The sequence below is a fragment of the Chanodichthys erythropterus genome, chromosome 20 (genome assembly GCF_024489055.1).
Source record: "Chanodichthys erythropterus isolate Z2021 chromosome 20, ASM2448905v1, whole genome shotgun sequence".
NCBI classification, from domain to species: Eukaryota; Metazoa; Chordata; class Actinopteri; order Cypriniformes; family Xenocyprididae; genus Chanodichthys; species Chanodichthys erythropterus.
The window spans coordinates 1,387,760-1,406,881 of record NC_090240.1 but is presented as its reverse complement, the minus strand read 5'-3'; the positions used below and the strand labels follow the sequence as shown (position 1 = coordinate 1,406,881).

Here is a 19,122-nt window from a genome sequence, read left to right as displayed (position 1 = left end):
ATATATTACTTATGTCTCTATGACAAAAAATGACGGAGTATTTTAAGTCTGTTTTGCTGCAATGTGAAAAAAAAAACCTGCAAAACGCACCGGCGCGTTTTCAGACCTCAGAGTGCTAAGACTGTGCTTTATTGTATTACTGTAACGCTTTGGGTTTAAGAAAAGTGCATTATAAATAATAATAATAATAATAATACATTTTATCTCTTTACATAAATACTATTTTCTACTTAAAACCTATAATTTCGTTATTTTACTTTATTACTTTATTTATTTTATTTCCCAACCAATGACTCATCCGGGCTTTTCAATAAGTTGCTGTTAAGCATGTAAGGGAAAAAAAGTAGCTTTCTTCCACTTAAAGAGTTGTGCACTTTCAGGGTTCCCACTTGTCTGGCTATCACCAGACCAAGCTCAATTTAAAATTGATCATAGGTCTGGGGAGTCGGCATGTATTTTCTACTGCACAAGAGGCGTGATCAAAGAGCATTATTCACTAGGGGTGTAACCAATGGCACGGTTCGGTTCGGTTTTCGGTTTTGGAGCCACGGTTCGGTTCGGTAGACGTGTTTCCTGTCATATATCATATATAAGTTTTTTCCTGTCATATATAAGTTTTGTGAAACAGTTACGACAGATTGGGTGTGCTTTGTCTATGACACAAATTCATGTACTTCACTGGAAAACCAAAATGTTCCCACACAATAGACTTATATCTGTCCGGGGGATCTGCAATCTCAGGCGGAGCAGCCATCCTGCGTGTGACGCTCACTCCCAAGTCACATGACATGAAATGACATGCACTTGGAAAACATTAACTTTGGAATATAATATTTAGAACAGCATTTAAAAAGCTCTTTAAGTTGACTTGAAAAAGCCAAGCTAGAAAGTTTGAAGTAGTTTTAAAAGTTTGAAAGTTTTCAGTTTGAAAGTTTTAGTTTAGTAGTTTTGATAGATAGAAAGAGAGAAAGAGAGAGAGAGAGAGAGAGAGAGAGAGAGAGAGAGATAGAATCTCAAGGCTAGGGTACTCAAGGTGGTTGCTAGGGTGTTGCTATACGGTTGCTAGGGTACACGGGGTCGTTGCTAGGGTGTTGCTATGCGATTGCTAGGGAACTCGGGGTGGTTGCTAAGGTGTTGCAATGCGGTTGCTAGGGTACTCTGGGTGGTTGCTACAGTGTGGCTATGCAGTTGCTAGGGTACTCGGGGTGATTTCTAGGGTGTTGCTATGTGGTTGCTAGGGTATTCTGAGTGGTTGCTAAAGTGTTGCTATGCAGTTGCTAAGTTGATTTGGGTGGTTGCTATGAGATAGATAGATCATATTAGAGATAGATAGATAGATAGATAGATAGATAGATAGATAGATAGATAGATAGATAGATAGATAGATAGATAGATAGATAGATAGGTTTATGAGTTTTAATGGATTAGAAATAGTACATAAAATGGCACTTGAGTCTAATTGAGTTTGAGTCTAATGGGCTTCCGTAGTTTAAATTTGAATATTGACAGTTGGAATTTGACAGTCTTGGCTCATTTGAACATTCCATCAATGAAAGTCAATGGGATTTTTCCAAGCTTTAATAGTCACTTTTAGGAAAACCATAAGTCGGATCAGTTAGTAAAGATATAGCACACTAAGTCAGAACATTCTGAAGGTCTGACCCGAGTTTGGAGTTTGTAGAGTTAAAGCTCTAGGAGGAGTTAGAGTTGGAAATTGTAGTCTCACATGAAAATAGCATAACAGTAAGTTGGCTTTTTCAAGCCAACTTAATGAATGTATGGGGTTCCAGACTGAGTTGCCGGGCAAAATCAAATCGCCGGCAGATCAGGCTGGGTTTACCCAGTCTAGGTTCCCACTGTTTTTCAGCAATCATTTTCCATGACTTTTCCAGGACATTTTTAATTTTACTATGGCAGGAATAAAAGACAAGGATTACACCCTAAAGTGATATATTGCTCTCCGAGTCTTTAAAAGGCGTATAGTTTATTGCCATGACTTAACTATAAAATCAGTTTTTAATATGAGCTCTTAATCATTATGACAATGGAAGCTTGTTTCCGGCACAGAATGAAAAAAAGGTCACAATTTCCATTTTTGTATCTCACTATTCTGACTTTTTTATATATATATTTATATTACAGTTATGCGATTTATAATTCTGACTTTATAACACAATTGCATATAAATTCAGTTTTTAATATGTCCCTAGGACATAACTAGTGTTGTCAAAAGTACCGGTACTTTGGTACCAACCAAAATGTTTCCATGGCTGCGGTGTCACATTTACTTACTAACCTATTTTTTCTTTTGACAACACTAGTACTGTGGCAGTCGGTACTGAAATTTTGAAAATGTGACGATACCCGCATTTCTGTAGTACCAAGATTCTGGTATATTCGGTACCCACCAATAGGGCTGTGGCAGTATTTACTTGAATATGACACGAGTGAAGCACAAAGCTTTGTTTACAAAAGAAAAAATAGGTTAGTAAGTAAATGTGACACCGCAGCCATGGAAACATTTTGGTTCGCGAATGAGAGAGGTACGCGAGTCCATAAATTTAAGCTTTGTATTCTGCTTTGTGAATTGTGATCTGGTCACCTGATTAGCAGAGAATTTAACAATATTCTATTAGTTATTCCACTGAACATGGAATCTCTGTTTCTTTTTTCAAATCTTCACTCACGCAGGGGATTATAAACGTTTCTTTCTTTCATTCACATTTAGGCCTATTATATTCGCATTCTTTACTGTGGTAAAGTAGAAAAAACACTATAGGACAGAAACCTTTTTGCTTGTACATCAATTTCTATTTAACACAGTTTGTGCTTGTTATTAGACTTTATAAGGTGCATCAAGTTTATTTGTATATAGTGCGTCTCACACACGCTGGTGATTTTTACATTTTTTTTTTTTTTTTTTGCTTTTTAGACTGAATTTCTTGCCCCTGCGGAGGATAAAACTCGCTCTTCGGACCTTTTACAACAAGGGTCAGTTGCATGTAACGTCAGGAGATAACATGAAGATATTATTAAAGAGAAATGGTCTCTTTCCTGCTCGTGTCCCACATCCCTCTCAAAGAGCAGAGCAGTAGGCTATATGATGCATCTTTGTGTGGAAATAATAAAATAAATAAATTGTTATTTACCGATATTTATTTCATAGTTTTACAGGCTGTATTGTGTTGTTTCACTGACGGAATTGCTAAAATAAACACGCACGTCTGTTACCCCTGTTGAAAAAACCTGCATATGCTGGTTAAGGTAGGTTTTGAAGCTGGTATGCTGGTTTGAGTTGGTTTATTCTGGTCCAAAATGGATGTTCAAGCATTTTTTTGAGGTAGCCTAAATATTATATATATATATATATATATATATATATATATATATATATATATATATATATATATATATACACATACATACACACACACAGTCCAATTCATATTTAATATGTTTTTAAAATAGGCTATATAAAATAGTAAAATAGTTACAACTGATTTTGCTGTGGTACTGAAATTGGTAAAGAGAACTGTAAAATTTCCATGGTATTAGTAACGACTACTGGAATTTTGATACCATGACAACACTAGATGTAACGATATCAAAATCTCACGATACAATAATACCTTGATATAAAGTCCATGATATGATATTTATTGCAATATTTAAAAAAAAAAAAAAAAAAAAAGACAAATGAAGACTTGGAAAAAGTGCCATAACTTATGATAAGTGTTTAACAATGATTGAACATTACAATGATGTACAAATTAACCATGTCATATACTGTCCTCTTTTCTTTATCCTCTAATCATAACTGTTGCTTAGAGGTGAGGTATAGTATTAGATGAGTTAAATGACCTAAAACTCCCTTTTATAACATAAAATAATTAGGGGTGTGCACAAATAGTTGAACATTCGAATATTCGACCTGTAATTAATATTCGAAAAATAAAAATACTATTCGAATTGTACTATGTTGCTTTGCTGGCCGTAAATGCAGTTGAATCCATGATAAATCCTAATCACTAAAACTCGCAGTTATAACTAAATGCACCGGGTGGCGCTGTGGAGCATGTTTAACAAGTTTTTTAGAACACATTGAAAAATTCTGCTTTCATATTGAAAGACTTTGTATTACGCTCTTTAACAAAGCCATATGGTAGGCTATGGCATATGGATAAATATATAAATGAATAATTTTTATATTTTAATAAAGAAACAAGTTTGATTGTTCACTTGAATTTATTTATCTCTCTCTCACACAAACACACACCCCCACACACACACACACAATGGCATATTGATAAATGGGCGTCGGAGCCATTGTATGTGGGTCTTGTCCCACTCACTTTTTAAGACCAATGATATTGGACCCACTCACTTTTACCGTCTCTAATTCAGCATTTGTCTAATCCCCCTAAGGTGATGCTACTCCACAAACCACCAACAGAGCATAAAAAATAAAAATAAAAATATTTTTTAAAACATCGCCAAGTAAAACGCTGCGTTTATAAAGAAATGTTTCTTTACGACCACAACAAACAGGACACTTTTCAGACGCGAATTCCACCTTCGCCTCATCGACAGGTGCAAGTCAAACGAGCGCGGAAAAGGTAGCTTCAGCTGAACAACAGTGAACTGCGGTCAGATGATTTCAGGGTATGTCAGTAAAACTCCAATCAGCCGTTAGGCTATAGCCTACTGTGCTCGAAGCGTGAACTCAAGAATTGCTCTCGCAAATCCGCCGGCGCGTGCTGCATATTACTTTATTATAGTTTAACTAAAGCGCTAAAGAAACTACGGCATGCGCCATCATTATTCTGAGGTAAATTAAGTCATGGAATTACCAAACATGCGATTAAAGCTGCCTCAAAACTGCATGCATGTATGTATTTGTTGACATGGTTTTAAAGCTATTGTTATCCAATTTGTTGACCTTAAAATGTCTTAAAATGCATATATGTACACCAAGGAAATCAACATTTTCTAGCATAATAACCCCCCTAGCATAATACTTTTTGTGACCTCGGTAAATATAAAACCCTGCGTACGGCCCTGCTTATTTTCTATCTAACGAAATCAAAGGTACTAATTGTGTATTTCCTTGTATGCACTAATGTGTGAAAATAAATGGGAGCAAAAACGTGATTGAATGTAAAGGTTTGTGTCTCGTTGTTCTAATAAAAAAATAAATAAAAAAAAATCAATAACTACCGATTGATTGGCATTTTATCTATCAATCTAATTTATACATATATATACATATATATATATATATATATATAAAATTGCATAAATAAAATTGGGAGGGAGGACCCACCCACATTTTTATTTTTTTTTTGCTTCCGACGCCCATAGTATAAATTAATTAATTTTATATTTTAATAAAGAAACAAGTTTGATTGTTCATTTGAATTTATTTCACTCACACTCACTCATTTATAATTTTATAAATGGTAAAATAACCTAAATCATTGTTCAATCTTACTTGTGAAATGTAATCCCATGCGATCTGGTATCAATACTGCGTCGGTTATTGCAACCGTAAGTTGCACAAAATACTGGCATAATTGCTCGCTCTCCGTTGACTCCGATTGACTCTGGTGCTAGCGTTGAGTGGAGAGACCCAACCGATATGGCGGCGACGCTGGATCACGCTCCAGCACGTCATGAGGCGTCTACGTATATATGTCTATGGTCTGCCTCGCGAAGTTTGGAATTACTTGGATGAACACAATGGAATTACTTTTTGATCAAATTAATTCATGAAACAGGGTTATCATAATATCACCACCATAATGACAAAGCACATGAAATGAGGAAACACAGCTGTCCATCACTGCATTCACGACAGGTAGGCTAAGCACAGCTATACCCAAAGTGAGCCGAGAAGATAACTTATCTGAAAAATGATTTTGAGACATATGCTTCCTTAAATTTCGTCGAAGGACACATTTACGAACAGAAAACAAAGTGCTACTGTTAGAAACGTCTCGTTTTCTTACCAAAACATGTGGATAATATTATTGTTTTTCTCAACATGAACATGTGAAACAATATGAAAACGATAACCATATAGGCTACTGTCTCGAGTGTATTATGTACGTTTTGTACGATAACTGGCACTGTCTACTTTATTAGCGTTTTTCTAGTTCGCGCTGCTTGAGCTTAAATGCTTTTGTAATTTAAATTTGTTTGTTTGTTTGTTTGCACAAATTGTTTAATGCTTTAAACTAAAAGAAAAAGCTTAAGATATAATGTAAGCTTGTTGTGTATATTGCCTAATTGTAAGCTTGTTCAGAAATGGTTACAAACTCTTGATGAATTTTTAAAAAAAATAAAGTCCTTCTTGTTTAAAGGGTCATGAAACCCTAAACCAAAATTTCTGAGATTTTAACAGAGGTATGTGTGTTGAACACCATTGAAGACAATGTTAGCATCTGTTAGATTTAATAGTGGGGGGGAAATGGTTAAATTTTAGTTTTTATACGCTATTTTCGTCTTCCGGGCTTAAAATCTTCACAGATAGTGCTTTGATGACTCATCGGTGTTTCATAATTATTAACGAGACTGAGTTTTTTATCCAATGAGTAGACACTCTCTTAATTATTCATGACACCACGTGGATCTTTCCAATGACGAGGACGGTTAACGGCACTAAACAGTGAGAGAGACTGACTGACTGACGGTGCGTGTCCGTTGGCGCGGAGCGAGCGGGTAAGTGCGAGTGTTTTCGGTTCATTCCTATGGAAGTTGAGCCGCGCGTAAGTTAAATGTGACTGGTCGCTTGCTCTGCTCCAGTCGACACGCAGCCTGACTGACTGAGCGTGTTGCAGGTTCGGCACGTAGATCTATGCTATGTACGCAAGGTTTTTTTTTAAGCGTTATTTTTTTTTTTCAAATATATGCATGTATAGTGTGTATATAAACAACTATATATTTTATAATGACTGTAATTACACATGTACATTAATATGTTTTAATAGAATTACGATTACTGTAGGATATATGTAGCAGGGCATTCAGTAACTCTTGAAAAGACAAAAATAAAGTGTCAGTGTATTTCATTAGATTTTAACTTTTCTTTTTTTTTTTTTTCTTTTTTTTATGTAGTATTTCCTCATGTTTTACCACTGATTTTTAGTGACAGTCGATATGCATGGGCTACTGGCGATGAGAGTTTCCCCCCTCTCCTCTCCTCTCCTCTCCTCTCCCCTCCCCTCTTCTCACAGCCACCACGCCCATTTAAGTTGCATTTTTCAAAAAGATTGTGAGCTAGACTTGAGCGGAAAGACGGGGGTTTCATGACCCTTTAAGGTAATTTAAATAAACGAATATTCAAATATTTGTTTTTTACGAGCCCAAATATTCGAATACAATATTTTGGAAAAATGCCCATCCCTAAAAATAATTGCACCAGCTGGACCTTGACAAAGGTAACATCTATTATGTTTTCTAACATTCTCAAGAGTTGTATTTGTTAGTTAATGCACAGTGAAGTAAAATGAACAAACTGAGAACAGCTGTATTTTTATTAACTAACATTAACAAAGATTTTAAAAATGCAGTAACAAATATATTGCTCATGGTTAGTTCATGTTAGTTAGTACATAATAACGTCTCGGTTACGTATGTAACCCTCGTTCCCTGAAGGAGGGAACGGAGACGTACGTCAGTAGTGACCGACGAATTGGGATATCGCTAGAGAGCCCCTATCAGCTTCGAGAGAACTAAAACAAGCCAATGGAATTGGCGTGCGATATTTGCATAATGCGCACCTCCCCTAACAGGTGGATATAAAAAGGGGGGCAGATGCAATCGCACTCTGTTTTTCGCTGAGGAGACAACCGGTGTCCGCACTGCAGCGAGGGTACAGAAACTGTGGCGACGGGACGTACGTCTCCGTTCCCTCCTTCAGGGAACGAGGGTTACATACGTAACCGAGACGTTCCCTTTCAGTCGGTCACGTTCGACGTACGTCAGTAGTGACCGACGAATTGGGATCCCAACTAAAACGCCACAGTTACGAAACCCCTTCCAGTGCCCAGCGCAGGCTCTAGCCGCCCGTCGCACCAAGGGGACGGAGAAGGGGGCGAGCTTACGCCGGGAAGTCTACTGCTGTTCCGATATACCCACTAAGTAAACTAGACTACACTGGGGAAGCGAACCCGTAAGGAACGCTGCGGAACCACTACCTACCCAGAGGGGAAGGAATTTACATGGAAAACATATGGACTGGCCCGCAGGGCAGAACGCATATGAGTCCCTGGGATGGCTCCACCTGAGTAGGGGGAGACTCATCTGACAGGAGAAAGCAGAAGCTCTGCTAAGGGAAAGACACGGGCTCACCGTAGGGAGTAACCGTGGACAATACACATATGGAATCACTCACGTAGAGGGATTGCAACATATGGAACCCAACCAACAGACAACATCGAAGAGTCGAACATCGAGTGACCAATATGGAGCCACTAACAAGACCTGCTCCTCATCCTCCCTGACCTAGCACAGGAGCTGTGCGAGAAGGCTCACTGGGGGAAAACGCATATTGCGTAGGCCCCGGGGCCAGCTGAGTGCCAGGGTATCCGTGCCGAGCGACTCGCCGGTCAGGGAAAACCACTGGCCGAGGGCAGTTCCTGGGGAGGCAACAGGACTACCTGGGCCTCGCCGAAGTAGTGCCAGATCAGCTGGACCGCCTGGGGATGGAGCCGCCACTTGCCCGCAAGTGGAGGCTGCCGTAAGAGCTCGTAGGCTGCACGGTTAAGCACACCTGGGACATGAGTGGCCTGAAGCGACCTCAGATGCTTCTGACTCCATAGCAAGAGATGGCAGGCGAGTTGCGATATGCGACGGGAGCGTAGACCAGCCTGATGGTTGATGTACGCAACGGCCGCCGTGCTTGTCCGAGCGGACCAGTACATGCTTGTCTGACAGCAGCTCCTTGAAGCGGCCCAGTGCAAGACATACTGCTAGCAACTCGAGGCAATTGATATGCCAATGCAGTCGAGGCCCCGTCCAAGACCCGAACCGCATGCCCGTTGTACATGGCCCCCCATCCGGTGGTAGAGGCATCTGTGTGGACCACAGCGTCCAAGGGGTACTCCCGCCCGCAGGGACAAAGGGTCCGACCACCGGATGAGGGTAGGGCGGCAGCTCCGTGTCACGAGGACACTGAGCGTGCTGCGCTGCCATGGCCATCTCGGGACCCAGTCGCGGAGCCGGTGTTGAAGCGGCCTCATATGGAGCAACCTGAGCGGCGAAACGCGGCTGCAGATGCCACATGCCCCAGGAGCCTCTGAAGTCTTTCAGTGGGGCCGCCATCCTGCGCTTGAGCGAACTCAGGCAGTTCAACACCGACTGGACGCGCTCCTCAGAGAGGCGCACAATCCAGGTGACCGAGTCTAGCTCGAGACTGAGAAAAGAGATCCTCTGCCCGGGGGCGAGTTTGCTCTTGTCCCAGCTGACCCAAAGACCCAACAGGCTGAGGTGAGCTAAACCATCTCCCTGTGTACGCACAACTGCTTCGCGAGCTGGCCAGGAACAACCAGTCGTCGAGGCAGTCGAGAATGCGAACGCCCTGTTCCTTGAGGGGAACAATGGCCACCTCCGCAACCGTGTAAGGCGTGGAGCGACAGGGCCAGCCCGAAGGGTAGGAGTTTGTACTGACATGCTCGACCCGAGCGCAGAATCGAGACATGAAAGTATGCATCCTTCAGGTCGAATGCTGCAAACCAAACCCCGGGACGGACGCACTCGAAAATGCTCGAGAGCAGCACTCGCGCAGATCCAGGATTGGCCATAGCCCACCGCCCTTTAGGGTACAATGAAGTAGGGCTGAACCTGACTTCAAATCGGCTGGAGGGACCGGCTCGATTGTATCCCTCGCCAGGAGGACAGCAATCTCCACTCGGAGAACAGGTGCAATGTCCAACGACACCTAAGTGAAGTGGACACCCCTGGACGCCGGAGGACACCGGGTGAAATGAATCGCATAGCCGAGTCTGATAGTACGCATGAGCCAGCGGAACGGGCTGGGGGCACTAACCAGGCCTCCAGACACCGAGCCAGCAGAACCAAACGCACCACAGACGTACCGGGGGTGGGGCAGCGAACCAGAGTACGGGGACCCGACTCGGGCGGCGTGGTAGCGGCCCAGAGTGTGATCAGACTCTGCGAGGTAGCAGTGCGTATGGGAGACGGCACACGGGGCGCGGCCTGCACCAACACACTGACACCTGCTGGCGAGGTGAGAGGGGGCTGGGAGTAGCAACGCGGGGCGCTGCACATCGCCAGCCACACTCTTGGGACGTAGAGGATCGGAAAACAGTTCTTAGTGGGTACCGCTGGACTCCGGAGAGCCAGCGGCGGAACAGACCAATTCTCCACCCGGCCCTCCTCCGGGGAGAAAGAACCGTTTACGTCAGCTCCAGGTCGCCATATCTCCAGGACCGTCTCCCGCTAGTCAGGTGACTGCGGGTTGAGCGGGCTGGGTTCAAGGCCAGTTTGTGAGATGAGCGCATCGAGAAAGCACACTTTGACGACGGCACATCCCAGCAAGACTCGCCAGGGGTGTTTCTGGACCACCATGGTGGACATTGTCTGGCCAGGGGCCTGCGCTTTGATTTGCATCCTGCGTAGCTCAACCCCGACTCAGAACTACCCACATGCAATGAGTGCTTTGACCTACTGCAGACTTGCCAGGGGCCAAGACTCATGCAGGGCAGAGGTGGTGTGCCCGTAGCACTGCCACCCCACCCTAGGGGGTAGTGAGAGAAAAAAACTTGTAGTGCAGATTATGACCCTCTTGGCGTTCCATATTAACGCCAAAAAAGGCCACAAACTGCCAAGTTTTTTCATGCACATCCGGGCTAAGCCAGGGGGCGCGGCAAGGCGAGTACGCGTCGCACGACACCCCCGGGGGCCCGGGAAAGCATGGTTGCCAAGTCTGAATCCGATTCGGCATGAGCACGCCACAACCGTGGGACGCTCAGCCTCATCTTCATGTTCAGAGCCCAACAATACTCTCTCCAATGTAGCAGTCGACATCTGATCCTCTGCTGGAGCCCTGACTAAGATGTTAGGTCCTCCATATTTATTTTAAGGAGGACCAGCAACACATGCAGAAGCTACCAGCCATGTTGGACAGTGAACGTGGCCGCCCAACTGGACGACACACGGCACCCTGGGCACCGACGTGGCCATGTATCTAAACATGATCCACCCACGAACATAGTCACAACATGTTTGCGATGCACTAGAGGAGTGGGGGGCCCACGGAGAATGAGTCGGCGGGTATTGCCCCACTGTGATCCTCTGGTCACCCAGGCTTATTAACCAAAGTAGCACTTTTCTGATTCAGAAAAATAACTAGATCGGGGAATAAGTGAGGGGACTCCACCTCATTAAAGGCAGCCGAGTCTCGACCGTGCATCTAGAGCGCCAGACAGCGCGCAGGGTTGCCGTGGCAACGCGCGCTGTCAGCCGGCAATTCGACGGCACACGGCGCGCTGAGCGCTCAAGCCCTTACGAGAAAGGCGAGCAAACAACGCGCCGACGTGGACATATTTCCATAAGAAAATATGACCACCCACAAACACAGTCTCAGCACGCTAAGCAGACATGAGAGAAAGTGATCGTGGCCGTCAGAGAGGATAGGAAACGACCGCCTCCAGAAACGCACAGACAGAATGACATCTTGAAAAAGACGCAGTGTCTGTCTGTGAAGCTCTTTTAGAAGGGGAAACTTCAGCTCTTTTGTGTCGAGACACACAGGGAGCGTCACGACGTGTTTAGAAAAACACAGGAGGAACCAGACCAAATCGCAGACCAACCAGTGGAATTACAGCGGAACGCTGGGAAAACAGTAGATGTTTCCACCCGGCTCACTCCAACTCGCGACCTCGCTGCAGGCGTCGTCACACCAACACAAGCGCCGAAACTTCTTCAGAGGCTTGAAGTTCAAACAGCCGCAGGACACCAGGTAGGCTCCGAAGCGAAAGACAGAGTGCGATTGCATCTGCCCCCCTTTTTATATCCACCTGTTAGGGGAGGTGCGCATTATGCAAATATCGCACGCCAATTCCATTGGCTTGTTTTAGTTCTCTCGAAGCTGATAGGGGCTCTCTAGCGATATCCCAATTCGTCGGTCACTACTGACGTACGTCGAACGTGACCGACTGAAAGGGAACTAATGTTAACAAATGAACCTTATTGTAAAGTGTTATCACAAATTCAATACAAATAAGATGCTTGAACACACAAGTAAGATCCAGACAGGTGAAACAATAGTTTTTACGTTGGATTCATAAGGACTTCATTTGATTCTAGATCAGGGGTTCTCAACCTTTTGCAACTCATGGCCCACCAATGACTGTTTAAAAGCATTCCGAGGACCACCTTTCCAAATATGATAGTATGAACCAAGAATAAGAGAAAATTCAAAAAGTACAATGGTATACTCCACTGTTAATCTGTTATGCCACTGTAGCAGACTAGGTCAAATCAGCAGATGAAAACTGTCCTTGTATAAAAAAAAAAGACTTGGCAGGTTTACTCAGTAACTTTAACCATTTATTCTTGTAACAGGGCAGGTAGGACCAATGACTGGTTCAGACACACAAGGGGAACACTCTTTTAACAAATTAATTAATAATAACATCCATGCTAAAATACCTGTAACATTCTCTCTATTCATTTACAGAAGTTCATTCACCCCAATTTATCAAATACTATTAGTGATATGAACATGACTGTGCGTATATATGTATACACATATACCTCAGATTTCATTAGATAGAATACAAGCTGGACCATACACAGGGTGTAATTACCAAGGTCAGAAAAAGTAGTATGCCAGGGGGGTACGGGGGCATGCTCCCCCTAGAAAATTTAGATTTCTTTGGTGTACATATGTGCATTTTTAAGACGTTTTAAGTCCAACAAATTGGATAACAATAGCTTTAAAACCATGTCAACAACATGCACAGTTTTGAGGCAGCTTTAATCGCATGTGTGGAAAATTCATGACTTAATTTACAACAGAACAACGGCGGTCATTGCTCGTAGTTTCTTTTGCGCTTCATATAAGCTATAATAAAGTAATTATGCAGCGCGCGCCGGCGCATTTGCGCATGCAATTCTTGAGTGTGCGTCGTGAGCAGTCGTGTTAATTTTACCGACATAGGCTGACAACATCTCATCTGACCGCAGTTTATTTTTGTTCAATGAAGCTCCTTTTCCGCGTTTGACTTGCGCCCGGCGCTGAGGCGAACTCTGAATGCGCGTCTGAAAAGTGTCCCGTTTGTTTTGGTCGTAAAGAGACAGTTCTATATAAACGCAGTGTTTTACTCGCCGATGTTTAAAAAAAAAAAGATTTTTATTTTTGGTATTTTATATGCTCTGTTGGTGGTTTGTGGAGTAGGCCTAGCATAACACAGGGGGGATTTTTTTTTATCCCCACCGAGGATAAAAATAATTCAGCAGAGGCAGGGATACATAGACCAGAAGAGGGGAAATCTGCATTTCTTTTCAGAAAATGATCCGTTTCATAGAAACATAATGTTACGGCATTTGATCAAACAGATGTTCAATTTGACATTGCGACGTGATTGGTGTTGCGATATTTAAAAATAAATTACCTTTTAGATAATGCATCTTGACTTCACTGTCACATAATATGTGTTTTTGGTCACATAAATTCATAAGAATAATTAGATAATTAGAAAATATCAAGATTTGTCAATTTAAATATATATATATATATATATATATATATATATATATATATATATATATATATATATATATATATATATATTTTGGGTGTAGTCTAACACTGCTTACGCGGCCCACTAGATGGCGCTCCAAGGCCCACTAGTGGGCCGCGGCCCACCGGTTGAGAATCGCTGTTCTAGATAGAGACATTTTTAACGGTAATTTGTTGCCACCTAGTGGCGTAACAATGCAATCAATACAGTGGTTATTAGAAGCACTTTCAAAGGTGATTTAGTACCTGAATTATACACTTTTGTACAGTTCTGTGATAATGGACCCTTTTCACATTTCCGGGTTTCTCAGAAGTGGAAGTCGTCAAAGTTGAGTAAAATTCTATAGTGGTGAATGAGAGAATACATTAAATATAATTTTTTGTGTTTCCATTTGCTCAAATAGCAAAAGAATAACTCCACAATTGTGTTTTCACAACTTTCAAAAAGAGAAAAAAATAGAGAGCGATTGATAACGGCAGTCAGAAGAGAGAAAGATCATGTCATTTTTACTGTCACTCCCATAGCCGCTGTATTAGAAACACCCTCACAGCAGCGTTAACTAGTTTTTTTTTATTTGATGCAAAAGTAATATATTACTAAGAATAGTGTTATAAATGTACATACGTTTTTTAAAAAAATATCAAAATATAATAATAAAAAAAAAAAGTACGATATTGATGACCGTTACAATGCGTCATCACAGTCTGTGAAAAGGGTCTATTGTAATATTTGTAATAGAAATGATACTGTGTATTTGACAAGATTGTTTGTGAAGTTGATTATATGTAAACATGACAACTCTTTTTAGATCAACGGCAGGGGGAATGCAGATTTGAATGTTGCGATTTTATTTTTGTCAAAAGTTTAATATACATGGGCAAACCGTTATCATTTAGGAATTAGATCATGTGGGTGATGAAATCAAAAATGTGATCTTTTAAAGACTAATAATCGTGCAGCTTGCCTTTGTGCACCTCTCTCTTGCGAGCGCTCTCGCTCTCTGCATTGATATCTGACGTATATGAGTAGCACGAGCTGCGAGGGCTTTTCAGTACATTCATTGGTATAATGTTCGTGAGGTGAGATGTCTCTATTAAAGCAGTTTCTCAACGTGGACCCCTAGTGGTCCTTGATGTAATGCCAGGGGGTCCTTATAAAATATCTGAATATGAATATTTGTATATTTTGACATTTGACATGTTCCCATAAAAGAAGAAGATAATATATATAACTGACAATGTTACTGAATATTGGAGAAGTCAACTACCATAATAGTAAATTATACATTATTGCATTTGGTTGTCACAAAGACATGATACCAATGAGCCAATATTATTCTGAGGTCCTTGAGGATGGTTCCAAAAAATAACAGGGGTCCATTACTCAAAAAAGGTTGAGATTAGGGCTGGGCGATATATTGCATGCGATTGTCACGCGCATTTCATCAGTAAAGCCAGTTCCCTGATTACCGCTAAATTCCCATCACCTGCTTTCAAATGGAGCGGCATTTAATAGACAGAGCCGTAGTTCACTGACAAGCTACGCAATATCGCGTTCATTATCGAATATACGCGATATTGTGTAGCTTGTCAGTGAACTATGGCTCTGTCTATTAAATGGCGCTCCATTTGAAAGCAGGTGATGGCGATTTAGCGGTAATCAGGGAGCCGGCTTTACTGACGAAATGCACGTGACAATCGCATGCGATATATCTCCCAGCCCTAGTTGAGATTCACTGTATTAAAGGATACGTTTCACGCAATTTGCCCACCTATCACACCAGAACCATTTTCAGAACAGAGATAAAAAAAAAAAAACCTACACTTTTTGCCCGGAAGACTTATTTCATACAGTCATGTGACCACGATAATATCAAGAAAATTTTGCTATTGCAATACCACGATATTGATAATACCATTACATCCGTAGTAATCAATCTCTCTATATTTTTTCCCTCTTTTGCAAAATCAATGAAAATCAATCACTGATTTTTTCTTTTGCTTTTGGAGCAATTGGAAATACAAAAATTATATATTATATTTTTTTTGTATTTTTTTTTTTTATATAATTGCTGTCGTCTCCCATTCACCACTATAGAAGTTTACCCAACTATGACGACATTGCTTCAAAGAACCCCGGAAAACTGCACAAAGTGCTCCAATGAGAAGCTAGGTACAGAAAACTGAGTGATAGTGAAGGAACTGTGTCTTTGCAAAATTTAATGAAATGAGGTTGATAACACATTTGCTCACTTATTAGTGTAAAGACACAGAAAAAAACATAATTAAGTCAAAAGAGGTAGAAGTTAAACATACAAATAAAACATACAACATACCTTACTTTCCCTTTTAAATAGCTGAGCTTTTAAAGGATGACTCAAATGAATTGCCAGATAAGTATAACCTGAAATTTTGAAAGAATCACTTTAGTATAATAAATAAAACTTTCCACCACATTTAAAACTAGATTTATTTTTCTTGCATAGCTAACGTTACACATAACTGTAACTTTTAACGGTGGTTGTGATTTCTGTGTGTTCAACTAAAGGCTGGAATACACAACACTTTTAAAATCTGAATAGATTTTAAAACACTCTGCATCATACATTTGCCGACTTTGTTTGACAGGGAAAAGCTGGGAATGAATGCCTGAGGATCACACTACCAGACTTCTTGTTCCAAACACAACAAAAAACTCACACAAAAACATGTGCTTTGAGATGCATGACAAATGCAAACAAAATGCGTTCTAAAACTGTCGCAAAACAAAAAATATTTAAGCTAAAAAATCTAGCTAAAACGCTTTCGAATATAGGCACACAAAAAAATTCAATATCACTGCATCCAAGAGCACTAATACCCTACCATTTATTGTAGATATAATTTATTTTGGTGGAATTAAATAATAATACTAAAAAATAATGACAATAATGTTACAGCAGAGCTCGTCAATTTGTACCCAGAAGGCTAATTCACTGTGAGGTTTCTCTGGGGATTTAGAGTAGAGCATAGACTGTAAAAAAAGATGGACGACGCGACGCCGCTTCCTTCCATTGTAATGAACTGAAGCCAAAATGGCCGACCGAATGGGCGCTGACATGTTACGCAATACGTCAAAAAAAAAAAAAGTTTGGAGCCTGGGCATGCGCAGAAGGAACCGTCAGTGGAGCCGGAGGCGGAGCCGCGGTATCAAGCTTCCGCCCAAACGCACTCGCAATCAACCACGCCCCCTGAACTTCTTACTCGTTTTTTTTATTGGCGGTTCACATTGAACTTCTCTTTTGCTTGCTGAAATAAGGTAAGTTAAATACAAATACAACAACTAACGACTTAAATTTAAATACATAATAATATACTATATTAAAACTGACGTTGACTATTTTTTAAATGATTTAAAATGAACAAGTCTTTCACGATGTGTTGGACACTATGGTTGGACAGCAAAATTAACGATCTTTAGTTAATGCAGTCTGTCAAAGTTATTATCATACAGTTTATTGCGACCACATGCATTTTTTGTTGTTGTTTCATTTTTGTTATCTTCATTTTAGGATTAACGTTGAACAAAATGAATTAATAAAGCCAAAAATGTATTAATATACATTGTTCATTTTCAAATAAATTGTTAGTGATAACTATAATACATTGGGATAGGTCAAAACATATCGTAATTTATTTATTTTAAATATATAAATTATACACAATTAAAATATGCACAAAATAATATTCTGTTTCTAGAGCAATAATAATTTTGAAACAGCTAATTCAGTAATGTTAGATAAACTCAATAATATGCCACTAGAAACAACTCAATGGTCATCCTGCCATTTTAAATAAAATTAAACTAACGGTAACGTTACAGGAGATCGATTTGCTGTAAGTGCTCTATAATTAATTAGAGTAGGCTATCATTAGTTTTGTCCTGCTAATTATTATTTTTATACCCATAAAAATAATTAGTAACTTAACTGCCAGATAACGATCACCTGCTTTTTTTCTGTCATGGCTAACGTTAAGCATGTTATCTTAGCTAATATCATTTATTAATTAGCTTATAAAGCCCACATTTAACGTTACCGGAAAAAACTGAGTGATCCGTCAGATCCTGTAGGTCGTTTAGTACAGTTTACTGCTGAACAACTCATTTTGTCGTTGTAAAAATAACACAGAAATCGAAAATTAAAAGTTAGTGATATATCTTCAATCTCCCCTCGAAGCTCCGACAGTTAAGAGAAGCTGTCAATCAAAACTGTCAATCAAACCGACACGCCCGTTTCTATATCATCAAATTGCTAGCTAAAATCAAACTTATCACAAAAAAACACAATTGAATATATATCAGCGTGATAACAACTACCTTAAATGACCAAAACCATCTTTCTGAAATTTTTTATTGGAGAGTAATTAATTTTTTTTTTTTGACAAGCGCCATTCGTTTGCATTGAGAGGGCGGGGTTTATGACTTGTACTGCATCCAGCCTCCAGGGGGCGATGAAAGAGCCCGTGGCTTCACTTTTCAGAACGTATGAGACACACCCGGAGTAGAGTTGTTAGTAGTTGCTGTACTTTGAATCACCAGTTTTGTTCTTCTCGCCGCATTGCATTATGGGCACAACTACGACCGTTAGTGTACATATTGCATATTATATGTTACATAAAAAAGATGAGTAGTTGATAAAAGGCAAAGTGTATGGGAAAGAAAAAATCTTCTAGGACAACACTACAAAACACATTGTTCACTAACGTTACATTGGTGAGAGTGAGTTCCGACAGTGAAACTTCACAATTAGCATTTCTGGCTAGTTCAGAGGCAAACTAATGTTACCCACCAACTCCTCTGGAAAAACGTTACCCTTAAACTTGCGCTGTAGTATAGGTCTTCGTTTATAATAACGAATAATTTAGTATCAGTCTACTAATAAGATCTCTGCTCTATAAAACTGAAGCTGTTCTTGTATATTTCAGACACCAAAATAATAAGAGAAAAATTCGACAGCTGGCTCAACGGCTACTAACACGTTACTTTTGCTGACAGAGTAGTTGATTTGAGCATCAGTTTGTTGACAGAGATACTTGATTTTTATTAGTTGTGATACCATTGAGAACATTTTCAGCAATTTTAAAGGAACACTTAAACTGTTGTTTTTCATTCTTACCCACATGCTTGCCTGGACATATCTTCGCTGTTTTGCAGTTTCCGGTAATTCAATAGGTACCACACTATTATAAGTGGAAAATATGTGTTATTGTTATGAATAATCGTCTGCAGGCTATGTCTGTGTCGTTTTGTGTGCCGGCTCACAGGCGCCTATAACCTCCAACTGCTGCCTGCTGACTGAGCTGAGCCCGCGCGC

At 40.6% G+C, this 19,122-nt stretch overlaps 1 protein-coding gene across 7 annotated transcripts in view; it reads right to left on the bottom strand.

The window, feature by feature from the left end:
* The window catches only part of mybl2a (v-myb avian myeloblastosis viral oncogene homolog-like 2a), a 62,014-nt gene extending 42,892 nt beyond the window's left edge, over positions 1-19,122 (bottom strand). For 2 of the 7 annotated variants that reach the window (XM_067372397.1, XM_067372394.1), the window contains exons 1-2: positions 18,925-19,122; positions 16,105-16,172 (exon numbers count right to left, since the gene is read on the bottom strand). Coding sequence is in view for 1 of the 7 variants with exons in the window: in XM_067372393.1 (XP_067228494.1) it covers positions 18,925-18,944 (20 nt within the window). In the remaining 6 variants the exon portion in view is untranslated. Of the gene's footprint in view, positions 1-14,014; positions 14,110-16,104; positions 16,173-18,924 lie in introns of all 7 variants that reach the window. The other 5 variants (XM_067372396.1, XM_067372402.1, XM_067372395.1 and 2 more) reach the window with 5 other exon arrangements.